The following is a 13,910-nucleotide window of genomic DNA, read 5'->3' on the forward strand; positions in this document are numbered from 1 at the left end:
CACAGTCACTAGGGCATCGTCAACATGGCGCTGAGGCTGGATCGATAAAATCAACCTTTAGGCTGCCGCGGGGTTGACAACGAGGCCGCTGTCTCGAAGCTAGTCAGTCAGCCTGGTCACCGCCATTGACGAACCAGTCGCCACCGCCAGCAGTGGCGGTAGGTTGTGACAAGTGTGGTGCAATATTGTCAGCAAATTCAGTACTCAGGATAAGATGAGTGACAAAGGGAACGTTGTGTTTGATAATATTGAAGTGAACAGGGATGATCACAAACCCTGCGCGTACTCCACCGTGAGTTACAAGAAAATTCCGGACTGGACGACGAGCAAACACCAACCTGCTACATCCAACCAGGCAGATACTATTACGATAGCTGCCAAACCAGGTCAATGCCGACCTACTGCATAATGTCAATGTCAAACAGATCCTGCAGGAGAAGACTGGGGTGTTGGCGTCCAGTCACTGAGTGTACAGACACCTGTCACATTTCCTGCGTCTTTTGCAGCATACAGGATAGACTCATCACTGTAAAGTCCACTACTTCGTGATTTTTATTTGTAGAATACATGACAGGCGTATTCAGTGTGCCTCGCAGGACTGCGAGCTGCTGCAGAAGACCAGGTTCGACCTTTCTGGACCGCCATTCACCGACGGTGGGCTACACGATGCTGGAGGTACTAGATTCCAGTGAAAACCCAAGATTCCTTTGCTCCTGGACGCTCCGACGTGTTGTGATATCTGCCAGGTGCGCAGTAACTAGTATTTTCATCGCTATAGCGAGGACGACGCCGATCGGCAAACTCTCGCTCACAGCCATCACCAGCCTCTCAAAACCATCACTTGGCATCCCCCAGAGGTATAGGAGAAAGCCAAAACAGCTCTCAACAAACAAAAGCTAAGGACGATGGAAAGAGAGCATGTCAAAAAGAAGACGAACAGTATGAAGTTCAAATGGTTTTGAACACTCGTACCACCAACTATACCACTTTCAATAAATCGTGACGCCATTTTGTTTTAACATGAATATCGCGGATTCGCCACGAACCTCTCCGTACATTGATTGTAGACAGTGCAATATCCGACTGAAGAGATAGAATCGCAAACGTTTCTCATCGTGAATCAGCCCAATCTATGAAAACGCTAAATTTGCGCGCCGCGAAATTTTGTCGCTTTACAGTGTCTTGCACATCATGCTTGTTGCCTGCAGCTTCGAGACGACCTGGAGCCGGTGCGCACCTCTCTGATGAACGCTTTCGAGACAATGGCGTCGTTCTACAGCACGGCGAGTTGTCACGCTATGGCCACCTTCTGTGAGTGCTATCCCGCTGATATGTACAGTGGTACTGCTCACTGATGACATCCAGTCGCGTCACTCGAGTACGCGCCGCGAGTTGCGCAGCCCTAGACCTGCGAACACTGGGCTGGGCAGTGGTGCGAGGCGCAGACTTGAGTGACGCGACTGGATTTCATTGGGCAGCATTATACTTATATGTACAGTGATACTTCATAGTTTATTTTGGTTTGCGTGCTATTTTGGGTTGTTGTCTGGACAAGCGATGTTGCGTTGGTAATTTGAGTGCAAGCCAGCCCGATTGCTTTGCTGTGCTCCTGCCCGCTTGCATGATCTAGGGAACATTTACGGTGAAGCCTGTCCAAGCCGACCGCTCACTGGACCCCAGAATATGGTCCCCGTGTACGGGTGGTCCCCTTATCCAGGGAAATGTTACAGGACTTGACACCCTTTGGTCCTGAATTTTGTGATCCTCTAGGTCAGGTGGTAACCTTATCAGAGCGGTGGCCTTGATAGGTTTTACTCTACGTTTATGGCTCTCGGTTGCCATGCCTTGAATTTTGTCACATGCCTTTCGTTTTTATTCCTGTACAGCGAAACACGAGATAACGTTCAAACAGAGCACGCAAAAGAGCAGGGAGAACGTCGAATTCATTGGGACCAACTTGCACGTGCAGCGCCTGTGTGTGTCGAGACAGCTCAGTACAACAAGCCAGCCCACATCTCAAAACACTGAGGAGCAATCTAGCGCGTCCAGCCCTCCTCGCCGTAAAAACGTTGAAGAGCCTCCCTTGGAAGAGAGGGCTAGTTTTCGGCGAGCATTCCGCTTTTTGAAGCGATCGTCGGCAGTTGGCCTGTCATCCTCGCCAGCAGCGTCACCCAAAGGCTCGCCGGGTAATGTTGTTTTACGTCATGGCACGTGTGTGTGTGTACGTGTGTGTGTACGTGCGTGTGTGTGTGTGTGATTGTGGAGGTGGAGATGGGCATTTCATTTGCGTGGCCAGCAGCAGGGCTGTCGACCGTAGTAAAGGGTGTGAACAAGGAAAGCCCTCCCCCTCCTCCCCCCCCCCCCCCTCTCTCTCTCTCTCTCTCTCTCTCTCTCTTTCTCTCTCTCACTCTCTCTCTCCTGTCTCTCTCTCTCTCTTCACTCACTCACTCTCTCTCTCTCTCACTCTCTCTCTCTCTCTCTCTCTCTCTCTCTCTCTCTCTCTCTCTCTCGGTATTGATCTTGTTTCCTCTGTGTTTTTACAGTATTGCAAACCCCTGGTGAAGACATTGAGAGAAAGGAAAATGTCGTCGAGAAGAAGGAAGGTGAGTTCTGACTTTCAGCCAAATATTGGGGATTCCCCTGATTTTTGAATTGGAAGCTTTTTAACCATTGAACAGTTTATGTTAGATTATGCCTGCCTAGTTGGGTTCATTTAGCACCTTGTGTCTTTTTAATGTACGTTCAAGTACACGTATGTATCTGGGCATCGCTTGCACATTTGCAGCATTCAAAAACTTGAATGTAATGCGAGTGAGTTGGCATAATCGTGTGAAAGCGTCAACATTAACCCAAGTCGCTCAGGAGAAGTGTGCCACTTGGTCCTCAGTGCTGCCATGCACTGTAAAGTGAGAAACTTTCCTTACAGATTAAATTCCGCTATTTTCGCGATGATCACACAGTTGTGAGTATAAAATACTATAAATTGCCACAATTGCTCTTTGCATTGCTCTGGCCAATTCAAAAATCCGACTGACCAGATGCAATTGCGAAAGATTCTCATCGTGACCCAGTAAAGTCCAGTTCTTAGAAACTCAAAAATCTACATGCGACGAAAGTTTCTCGTATTGAAGTAATGTTAAGGAGCAGTCCAGCTCATTGCAGGGTACTGCGATGGGTATGAATCGTTCCTAGGCACATACGGAGAGAGGTATGAAGTCTCTAAGCCAAGACTAGATTATAGGGCCCGGGTAGCTATGGCAACTATGGATGATGAGCGCATATGCAAGCTACCCAGGCCAGCGGAAAATACGGTGTGACACGGGAAATACAGGAACATGTGACCTACTGCTTCGGGGTTGCTGGACAAGGAGTCATTCAGGGACGGGGCGGGGGCTATGTGTACGGGGTGCATGGTACATGCGTTTGACGGGATACAGGAGGCCAGTTAGGTGCGGGGTTCCTGGAGTGCAGGGTGCATACGGAGGAGCAATACACGGAGAGTGGGGCCTGACAGTACAGTATAGTAGTGTGGATAGTGGAGGTGAGAAAGTGGCAGGATATGCACACTGCGAGGCACAGTCCGAGTGCCCACTATGTTCTCTAGACTACGGCCCCTCCTGTGTTCCGTTGGTCAGCGGTGTCTCTCTTGCCTTTCGTTTCTGGATTCGTGCATGTGTGTGTGCGTGTGTTTGTGTGTTTGTGTGTGTGTGTGCGTGTGTGTGTGTGTGCGTGTGTGTGTGTGTGTGTGTGTGTGTGTGTGTGTGCGTGTATGTGCACTATAACTATGTTAGACAATGCCTGTCTGAATAAAGTGTACACGGAACTGGCACCGCAGCTGGATAATGGTAAGTCCAACACTCGCGCTGTTCCAACTCTTCGGCTTGCTATGTTGTACCCAGGGAGTCGTACTCAAACTAGGGAGGTGACACGGCACAGAAATCCGTGTCACAGGGGTTGACTCGCACCCGTGACCCCTCGTTGTTATTTTTGGAATAGTTCAGTCCAGTCCAGTCCGAAAGGTCATACTCGGATCGACTCGCCTTCTGTACTTCACCTCCAAGCGTGCCGCATGGGTGTCTAGTTTTTGAAATTATTGAGGCAGCACATTTCGTTTACAGCCCATCACTCGCCAGTATTCTTTGAAAGACTACCAGCATTTTTTTTACCTCCTGCCATGTCCGAACTACTTGATAGCAGTGATGGCAACAGCAGCAGTTATGAAACGGCGTGTAGTGTTGCGGTAACTTTACAGAGTCGTATCCTAGGTTAATCCGAATACTAAAAATTGACCCAAATTGCACATAACACGAAGCTGGTTTTTGAAAATTGTAAGTCGTGTATCTGCCCCATTTCTTCTTTATGACTTGCACAATACACCAGTCTTCCTAAACAACACATTTATAGCAGGGGTTAAGTACCATATAAGAGAAGTACAGCCAGTGATATTGTCATGTCTAAATACTACAATTTTGACACAAATTACACATAACACGAAGCCAGGTTTTGAAAATTGTAAGTCGTGTATCTGCCCCATTTCTTCTTTATGACTTGCACAATGGTCCAGTCTGCCTAAATAACACATTTATAGCAGGGGTTATGTACCATATTAGAGAAGTACAGCCAATGATATTGCCATGTCTAAATACTACAATTTTGACACAAATTACACATAACACGAAGCTGGTTTTTGAAAATTGTAAGTCGTGTATCTGCCCCATTTCTTCTTTATGACTTGCACAATACACCAGTCTTCCTAAATAACACATTTATAGCAGGGGTTAAGTACCATACAAGAGAGCTACATTGTACATCTAGTCATACTGTCATAAACAGCCAGCATTTTTCCTGCAGCAGTCACACCACCATCATCATTATTTCCAGGGAAATCCTCTTACATTGTCAGCTCCTACGTCGTTAGATACAATAGGGGGCTGTAGGACCGGCTCGTCAAAAATAGAGAACCTGAACAAGCGTGCTCGGGACGTCTGAGCAATCGTAGTATGCCTGAGCACTCCAATAAAAACTTGATCAATGGCAAAATCGTTCGCCACAGAAAAATCATACTTTGCGGGTCTTGCGTTGCACGCTTGGAGGTGAAGTACAGAAGGCGAGTCGATCCGAGTATGACCTTTCGGACTGGACTGGACTGAACTATTCCAAAAATAACAACGAGGGGTCACGGGTGCGAGTCAACCCCTGTGACACGGATTTCTGTGCCGTGTCACCTCCCTAGTTTGAGTACGACTCCCTGGTTGTACCTGTAGAGGGTTCAATTAGGCGAAGCCATTAATATGCTCACTAAGAATCTGCTGTTGTTGTCCCAATGTATTCCTAGCCTAACGTACTATGCTTTCCTGGGTTTGAATTCCACCGATGTTCAGTCAACCATGTGAAAACCGACCTCGGGTATAACAACAACTCACGAATAACGACATTCAAACCTAGTGACCCTGTGACTACGTACCTGTACTTCCAGCTTCGCCGATAACAACATGTTTCTCATGCTCGATCGGGGGGGGGGGGGGGGTGTTATTTGCAAGGTTGACTGTAAATGCTGCCGCACTGGTGTGGACGGTGGCGTTCCTTGCGAGAACAAAAGTCTCATCAAATGGTTTGATTCGCACTCCTCACTCTGATGATCCTCTTTTGGTGAAACCGTTTAGTCTTAACAAAATGCAATCTGTGCCTCGTTTGTTACTGTGTCGGTTGGTTGCATGCATAATTCAACCTCTGTTCAACATAGTTAGTAGTTAGTAGATCTGCCGGGGTACTGGTGTGCACTGTAGTCGTGCCTGCAGTGAAACTTCTGTTTTGAGCCGAAATCATTTCGAGTACACACAGTCCACCATCTTAGTCTTATTCCGTGACTGTTGGGTGGGCTGGTGGTGTGTTGGGCGCTGCGCACACTGGTGACACATGAATTATGCACTGCCCATCAGTTCAGTATGGCCCTGATACCTATGTGTATGGGTGTGTGTGCACACACATCACCACTGCATTCGACTTGAAGAACAACGGCACAAAAGGACTCATCGAAACTTTTAGTGGCTTCTGTGCTTCATGTGTTAGTTACCTGTAGTTTGCCTCCAACCGAAAACCTATACACTTGTGTATGTGTGTGTGTGTGTGTGTGTGTGTGTGTGTGTGTGTGTGTGTGTGTGTGTGTGTGTGTGTGTGTGTGTGCGTGTGTGTGTGCGCGTGCGTGTTCGGTCTTGCCCGCAGGAGCCCACGATGTCGTCACAGTCGGTGCACCATCCGCCCACTCTCTGCGCTTCAAGGGTGGGGGTCTCCATCGACTACTGGCTAGCTCTAACCCGGCACACCTACGGCAGGTCAAGCTCTTCCGGGAATGTCAAGGTACAGAGGACTCTGCAAACACACACACACACACACACACACACACACACACACACACACACACACACACACCTCAGACATGCCCAACGCGGAAGCGATGATAGCGAACAGCTATGTTAGACATAGCAACTTGTGCTGGGATTACAATATTCAACAGCTCGCAAGGCTGATGAATTGACCGCCACTATTTTTAGCCTGGTATCCACCACACAGCTGTTTGAAGTGACTTTTTCTGGCCAGTGAATCCCTATTTTCCATTTTTCCATTTCACACACACACACAGACACACACACACACACACACACACACACACACACACACACACACACACACACACATACATGCATACACACACACACACCTTCCTTCCTTCCTTCCTTCTTCTCCACTGCCATGACTGGCTAAGTGGCTCCATACGGGGCAGCTCTTGGATTAGCGCTGTCTCCGGGAAGCGGCACCAGGACCCGACGACTGACGTGACGGCGCATTCCCACGGGTTATAATTGCTATTGAACGCCGCGATGTACAACGATGCCGTGCGATATCCTGACGGCGGCGGAAACTGCGGTTGCACACACCGCAAAGCAGAGGCTTGGCGACAGGCTCTTGACGGGCAAGTACAATACGATCCACCCCATCAAGGCACTGGGACTTCCACTCATGGCGATTACTTGCCACGTCGAGCCAGGAATTGGGCTCAATGCCAATTGCCGCCAGGTCGGTCCGCACCACGTCCTTCCATCGCTTCCTCGGACCATGGGGCGGGCGCTTCGATGGCAAGGAGCCAAACAACAGCTGACGAGGGATGCGGTCGCCCCTCGGCATACGTGCCATATGGCCCAGCCACTGCAGCCGCCGCCTGCGAATCTTGTCAGCCGGCTGCTCCAAGTCGCCCCACCATTTCCGCACCTGCAAATTGGAGATGTGCTCATCAATCTGGCGTGCACGACCGATGTGCAAGATCATCCTCAAGCACTGATGGTGAAACACGTCAAGCCGCTGCAGGTCCCTTTGCCGTGTTGTCCAAGTCTCAGAACCATACAGGAGGACAGCCAGAACAGTGACGCCATAGACTACACGCTTGATGCCGATGGTGAAGTCCGAGTTGTAGAACACTGCATCCTTCAAACTGTGGAAAGCGCCCGATGCAGCAGCAATCCTACGCGACACATCATAGGTACACCTGGCATCCGGTGTCACATGGCATCCAAGATAACGAAAGGAGTGCACGTGCTCCACCGTGCCGTTTAAAGGTGCCATGTCCTCGTTCACCACCCCAGTCCCAATAGCCATGAACTTTGTCTTGGCCATGTTAACCTTGAGCCCAAAGGCAGAAGCAGTAGTCTCAAACCCAGCGAGTGCTCTCTCTGCACCGGGGTGAGTCTTGGCAAGAAGTGCAGTCATCCGCAAACTGGCATTCCGTTAGTGGAGCCCTGGTGTATGCTCGGAGACGCGTGTTGAACAGTCTGTCCTGACGAAACTGACAAATTGATAGTCCAATCTCGTCGTCACCAGCTATTGCTTCATGCCATTTCTCGACAACAGCAAGCATGTACAAATTGAAAAGAATCGGGGCCATGGTGCATCCTTGACGCAGTCCGTTCCCCACCGCAATCGGCTCCAACAGCTCGCCACCAATGCGTATAGATGCTGACATGTCGACATGGAACGATCGAATTACGGAAACCAGCACCTCTGGTACGCCAAGCTTTGCAAGCACCCTCCACAAGGCGGCCCGCGGCACCGAGTCATAGGCCTTTCGGAGGTCAATGAATACTGCGAATCCCTTGGAAGAATGCTCATGCAACTTCTCCGCGACTTGCCGAACAGAGAATACCATATCCGAGCAGCCCCTGCCTCTGCGAAAACCGCACTGAGAATCAGGCAGATACTGTTCCCCAACACGCTGCAGACGGTCCGCTATAAGCCGTGCAGCAAGCTTGCCAACCACGTCGAGAAGGGCAATCCCGCGCCAGTTATCAGTCAGACTCAGATCACCCTTCTTGGGGATAGGGACCAGGATGGCATCCACCCAATCCTGCGGTACTCGACCAGCCCGCCATACCTCCTCCAGCAATGCCTGCAGCTTACCCAGTAGAACAGGACCACCATACTTCAGCATCTCGGCAAAGACTTCAGAGCTACCACAAGCTTTGCCGTTCTTCAGTGCTTGCATGGCCTTACGAATCTCCACACGGTCGGGAACATCCGCAAGCTCCCCCAAGACCGGACGCTGGTGAATAGAGTCGAGGGTTTCCACGTCAAAGTCGCTGACGATATTCACACACACACACACACACACACACACACACACACACACACACACACACACACACACACACACACACACACACACACACACACACACACACACACACACACACACACACACACACACACACACACACACACACACACACACACACACACACACACACACACACACACACACACACACACACACACACACACACACACACACACACACACACACACACACACACACACACACACACACACACACACACACACACACACACACACACACACACACACACACACACACACACACACACACACACACACACACACACACATATACACACACACACATACATACAAACATACATACACACACACATACATACACATACACACACACACACATACATACACCCCGTCTGTAGTTGGTCATCGGTCGCCATTACCGGTATTCGTGATTTTGGTCGCCGCCATAGAACAAGCAGAGGGCTATGACAGCTGACTCTCTGCCGATGTTTGTATGTGTGTGTGTGTGTGTGTGTGTGTGTGTGTGTGTGTGTGTGTGTGTGTGTGTGTGTGTGTGTGTGTGTGTGTGTGTGTGTGTGTATGTACATGTATGTGTGTGCTCAGAGCTTGCTCATGCCCTACAGACCAAGATGATGACAGTTCAGAAGATCATGAAGGATGCGGTGGCACAAGCTAACCTCGTCACCATCATACCTGTACTGCACACGGTGCAGTCTACGGTGAGAACATCTCCTTTTCTCTTCTGTGTCCTTTTCTTGTTCACGTGTGTTCATTGTATTGATGTGGGTGGGCGTGTGTGTGTGTGGGGGGGGGGGGATGTGGGTGTTCTTGTGTGTGTGTGTGTTTGGGGGGGGGGGGGGCGGAGGGTGGTGTGGGTGTGGGTGTTCTTGTGTGTGTGTACGTGTGTGTACGTGCGTGTGTGTGTGTGTATGTGTGTGTGGAGGGGGGGGGGTGGATGTGGGTGTTCTTGTGTGTGTGTGTGTGTGTGTGTGTGTGTGTATCACTATACATACAGTGGAGATTGGATATAAGGACCTTGGGTATAACGACAAATCGAGTTTTGCGACAAAATTCTGCTGCCCAAATCGTTTAGCAAGTCCTTTCTGTACATTATAGATCGGGTAGAACGACCTCGAAAATAACGACAGATCGGATTTACTGACACTTCTTTGGTGCCCCGAAGACCTGAAAATGCATTGAATATAGCGACCTCTCGTATCAGGCGGGGGTGGCATGCATCGGACATGTCTGTGTCACATGCCCGGACCTCTGGGTCACTCCACGCGTGCTGGTCATTTATTGCAAATTGCAGCCGCAGTGCAGCGGTGTAGTGGCTATGCATGACTTTTGGCTTGAACTATGCACGCAAGCTGTGTACATGTACAAGGTGCATACACGTCTGAAATCCATTATGCATTATATCACGCACATGCACATCTGCAATACATTTCTGTCATACATATTGCATACTGAAATGTGAAGATCGGGTTTAGTGACAGATCAAATATAGCGACATTTTGTTTTCTCCGAAGGAGTGTCGTTATATCCAATCTCCAATGTATACTCTTACATGTGTGTACCCACTTGTCTGTCTGCTGCAGATTGAAGATACGGAGCAGCTTGGTCGGTTAGTCAGGTCTGCACACACTGACTTGGACAGCTCACTTGCCTTCCCAGCTCAAGACGCCTGCGAAGGTCTGTACAGGAATTTACGACTTTAGTTTTTTCCCGAAGCTATGCAAAAGGCGTTACTTAGTAGCGTCTGACACTAGCCAGGGTCCTCCACGCTTTAGTTCGTGTCCGTGTGTGTGTGTGTGGGGGGGGGGGGGGGCTGACAGACCGTTGTGATAATTTCCAAATTGTTAGAATACAGATAGCCGACTACAGATAGCCGCACAATTAAAACCAATATTGATTTCTGCCGGGGAAACGGTCTGGTTGGGACCTAATCGACATACACAATCATGCACCGTCACACGGTTCCTGTACTCCAGTGGTTTGACCATAAGTGGACCTAAGATACACACGACGACTGTCCTTCACCAGACTGTACGAGTCTCGTACTCCAGTACTTTGACGATACATGGTTCAAAGATGCGCGCTGCTATTGTACTGTATATGTACTGTATATCTACAATGTACTCCACTTCTTTGATGATAGTGGCTCAAGGATACTACTACACAATGTCCGTACACGGACTCACTGCCATGCCCCGGTCGAGGTACTTTCTTCATTGCCCAATAGACCTGTTTGACACCTATCACATGGCCATACAGAGCAGCCATGCTGCTCTGAACTCCACTCAACCCATTGCATCTATGGGTCACATGATGTCGGCCATGTTGGGTTCCACTGTGCACATACCTTGATCAATTTCTATACAAAAAAAAATTGTCACATGACAAAGCTGTGAAGCCCGTCTATAACGTTCCTGTCCATGTTGTCTCAACCCTGCGCTGCAGATATGGAGGTTCGTGCCCATTTCGAAGCAGCAATTCTACCTGTCATCACTGGCGAGATTGTACAAGTGGTTCTGAATGGTAAGGTCTGGATGAATGCTGCCACATGTACTAGTACAAGTACTTATGATCTTGGCTCCCACAGCCTTTGGTCAATCCTTAAAATTAATATGAATCCATCAATCAATTTTAAAATCTTCTTCTTGTTCTCTTTTTGGATTCATGTACTACAGTAGACTGATAGTTGACCTGTGTTTGACAAGTGTCATCTTCCAGTGTTGTTAAATCTTTTGTTTGCGTAACACCCGTGTCCCTCTTACGGTCTCTCTCTCTCTCTCTCTCTCTCTCTCTTCCCTCTCTCTCTCTCTCTCTCTCTCTCTCTCTCTCTCTCTCTCTCTCTCTCTCTCTCTCTCTCTCTCTCTCTCTCTCTCTCTCTTTCTCTCTCTCTTCTTCTCTCCGTGTGGGTGTGTGCATCGTTCTTTCAGATTCCGACTCTTTGAGAGCTCTGCAAATCAAGATCAACTCCTTCTTTGATCTGTGGCAATCTTCCCTGCACCATCTCCGCAGCTCTGTAGCTTTTCTCATGCTGAAAGTAAGAACTGGAAAGACATTGACAGATCTGAATGCAACATAAAATCTGCTGTTTGGTTACTTTTTTGGTGTCTGTTGTCGCTACCAGCCTTACTGTCTGGCTGACTTTGTCACTGCTTGCTTCAGTTGCAACTTGTCACACAGGGAACAATGACGTTAAATTCGCAACTATGAAAGTGATCACTACATTGTAGTATAATTATAATTATGAAGAAGCCTTGCTTGGTAGTTAAACATGTTTTTCGATCTGGACAGCATGTTAGGGGTCGTCCACAATTATCGAACTTTTTTGACGAAACGAAATAATTTCGTTATGGGGTGGGAGGGGGTTGACCAATTTCGTTTCAGAAAACTTCGATACATGTACATGGCCGTAGGAGCAGTGACACACTTGCGACTTTTGTTGTATACGCATGTATATCTCAACATTTTTTTACGTTCTGAGGGGGAGGGAGGGAGGGAGGGGTTGGGTCTAAACTAAAATAATTCGTTTGATGAAAAAAGTTCGATATTTACGGACGGCCCCTTACTAGGCGAGGACGCAGGTCATGGTTGTACTCAGGAGCACTATGCGTCCTCGCCTTGTAACATGCTGTCAAAATCGAAAAATATTGTAGTGCAGTGTAATACAGTCAGACCTTGCTTAGCCGCACACATCCGTTTTCAACAAAAAAATATCCGGATAGGTGAGGGAACCGGATAAGCGAACACACATACTGTATGTATGCATGACATGTGCTGTAAATCGGTAACCAACGACTTTCTTCCGGATGGCAAGGGATCCGGATAAAAGAGGACGGGATAAATGAGGTCTGGCGACGTATACGCAAAGTCTACCAAAGTCTACCTTCCGACTGTAGCCAAACTAAGGGACATCCGCAAGTGTCACCATATGCTGTACAGTGTGGCCTTCGCTCCATCACTGTGCATAGCGTGTCCTTGTCCCTGCGGACATAGACATGCACTTGGCCTGCCCCTCCCCCCCCCCCCCCTCCACTCATCCAGTCATGTGAGGCGCATAGGTTTCAACTTTCAAACGAAATTTCTTCGCTGCTGAAAATTAAAAAAATTAGATTACATTGTATTTACGACAGCACACTGTACCTGCCCCGGACTTTGATCTCATGAAACTGGATATCTGTCGTAGTGGTCAGAACGGCGCTGTACGGGAAGTCTGAATTTGTTTGTCGGTGACTTGTTTTGTTCGTTGCAGTGCTTCATGAATTCGCCGTCGCTCGTCGCTGGCAAAGGCAGTCTGCTACACCGCCAGCACATTGTCCTGTCACAGGCGGTGAGTACACCGTAGTGCTAAGCTAGTCCGGTACCGGTATGTTGCTCGGCCAATCTTGCTTATGTCACTCTCCAAAGGAACACATTTTATGTGATATGGAGGGGGGGGGCATGGGTGGCTAGCAGTAGTGTGTATCAGGGGCGGATCCAGAGATCTCTCTGCAGGGGTTCCAGTTTAGCCATAACTGAATAGCTGATACATGTGCATGTACATGCATATGGTTTCCAATAGTACATGTGTGAAATGTAGGGGTTCCGCGCGGAACCGTCTGAACGCCCTTGTGTATAGAGTGGTCATGTGACAGCGTTTGTGCAGAAAGTGATCATGGCATATGGACAGTGGAACTAGCATGGCTGACATCATGTGACCAAGAGTCCACAATCCCCTAGAGTGCGCAACTTCACTGATCAGATCTGGGACGGCGAAATCCGTGTTGCACGTCATACTGTAGTGTGATATCATGAGTAGGGGAAGTGTGTTTGGGTCTGGGTCTCGCCGACGGAATGACGCCAGTCCGACCCGAACACTGAAGTACATCACGGATTACGCCGTCCCGCAACCCCATCCCAGTTGCGCACTCTGGGGAATTATGGACTCGTGATGTGACCTATAGATACAGGGGTTGACTGGATGAGGGACCCACATGACTGTCCCGCTGTACGGTCATGTGATAGCTGTGAAATCAGTACTGTAAGTCGGCAAATTGTCGGCCCGTTCAAATTTCGGCCTCTCAGGGCTAAAACCGATTTCGGCCGCATCAAATGTTCGGCCTGTACTGCTACCGCCTGTATACACTGTCACACTGAAAACTTGCAAAACAAAATTTAGGCCGCAGCAAATTTTCGGCCAAACATGACCTGGCCGAAAATAGCAAAAAATCAATATGCACCGAATATCTGTTGACCTTATAGTATACTTAGAG

The 13,910-nt window shown here is 48.8% G+C and overlaps 1 protein-coding gene across 1 annotated transcript in view; it reads left to right on the forward strand.

Moving 5' to 3' along the window:
* The window catches only part of LOC135817977 (uncharacterized), a 55,992-nt gene that overhangs the window by 35,562 nt on the left and 6,520 nt on the right, over window positions 1-13,910 (forward strand). The window contains exons 17-26 of the mRNA XM_065331276.1: window positions 1,209-1,311; window positions 1,887-2,186; window positions 2,544-2,603; window positions 3,792-3,845; window positions 6,223-6,357; window positions 9,250-9,365; window positions 10,248-10,341; window positions 11,110-11,187; window positions 11,592-11,698; window positions 12,911-12,988. Coding sequence (XP_065187348.1) covers window positions 1,209-1,311; window positions 1,887-2,186; window positions 2,544-2,603; window positions 3,792-3,845; window positions 6,223-6,357; window positions 9,250-9,365; window positions 10,248-10,341; window positions 11,110-11,187; window positions 11,592-11,698; window positions 12,911-12,988 — 1,125 coding nt within the window. The remainder of the gene's footprint in view (window positions 1-1,208; window positions 1,312-1,886; window positions 2,187-2,543; window positions 2,604-3,791; window positions 3,846-6,222; window positions 6,358-9,249; window positions 9,366-10,247; window positions 10,342-11,109; window positions 11,188-11,591; window positions 11,699-12,910; window positions 12,989-13,910) is intronic.

This window comes from Sycon ciliatum, chromosome 5, assembly GCF_964019385.1.
Source record: "Sycon ciliatum chromosome 5, ocSycCili1.1, whole genome shotgun sequence".
NCBI lineage: Eukaryota > Metazoa > Porifera > Calcarea > Leucosolenida > Sycettidae > Sycon > Sycon ciliatum.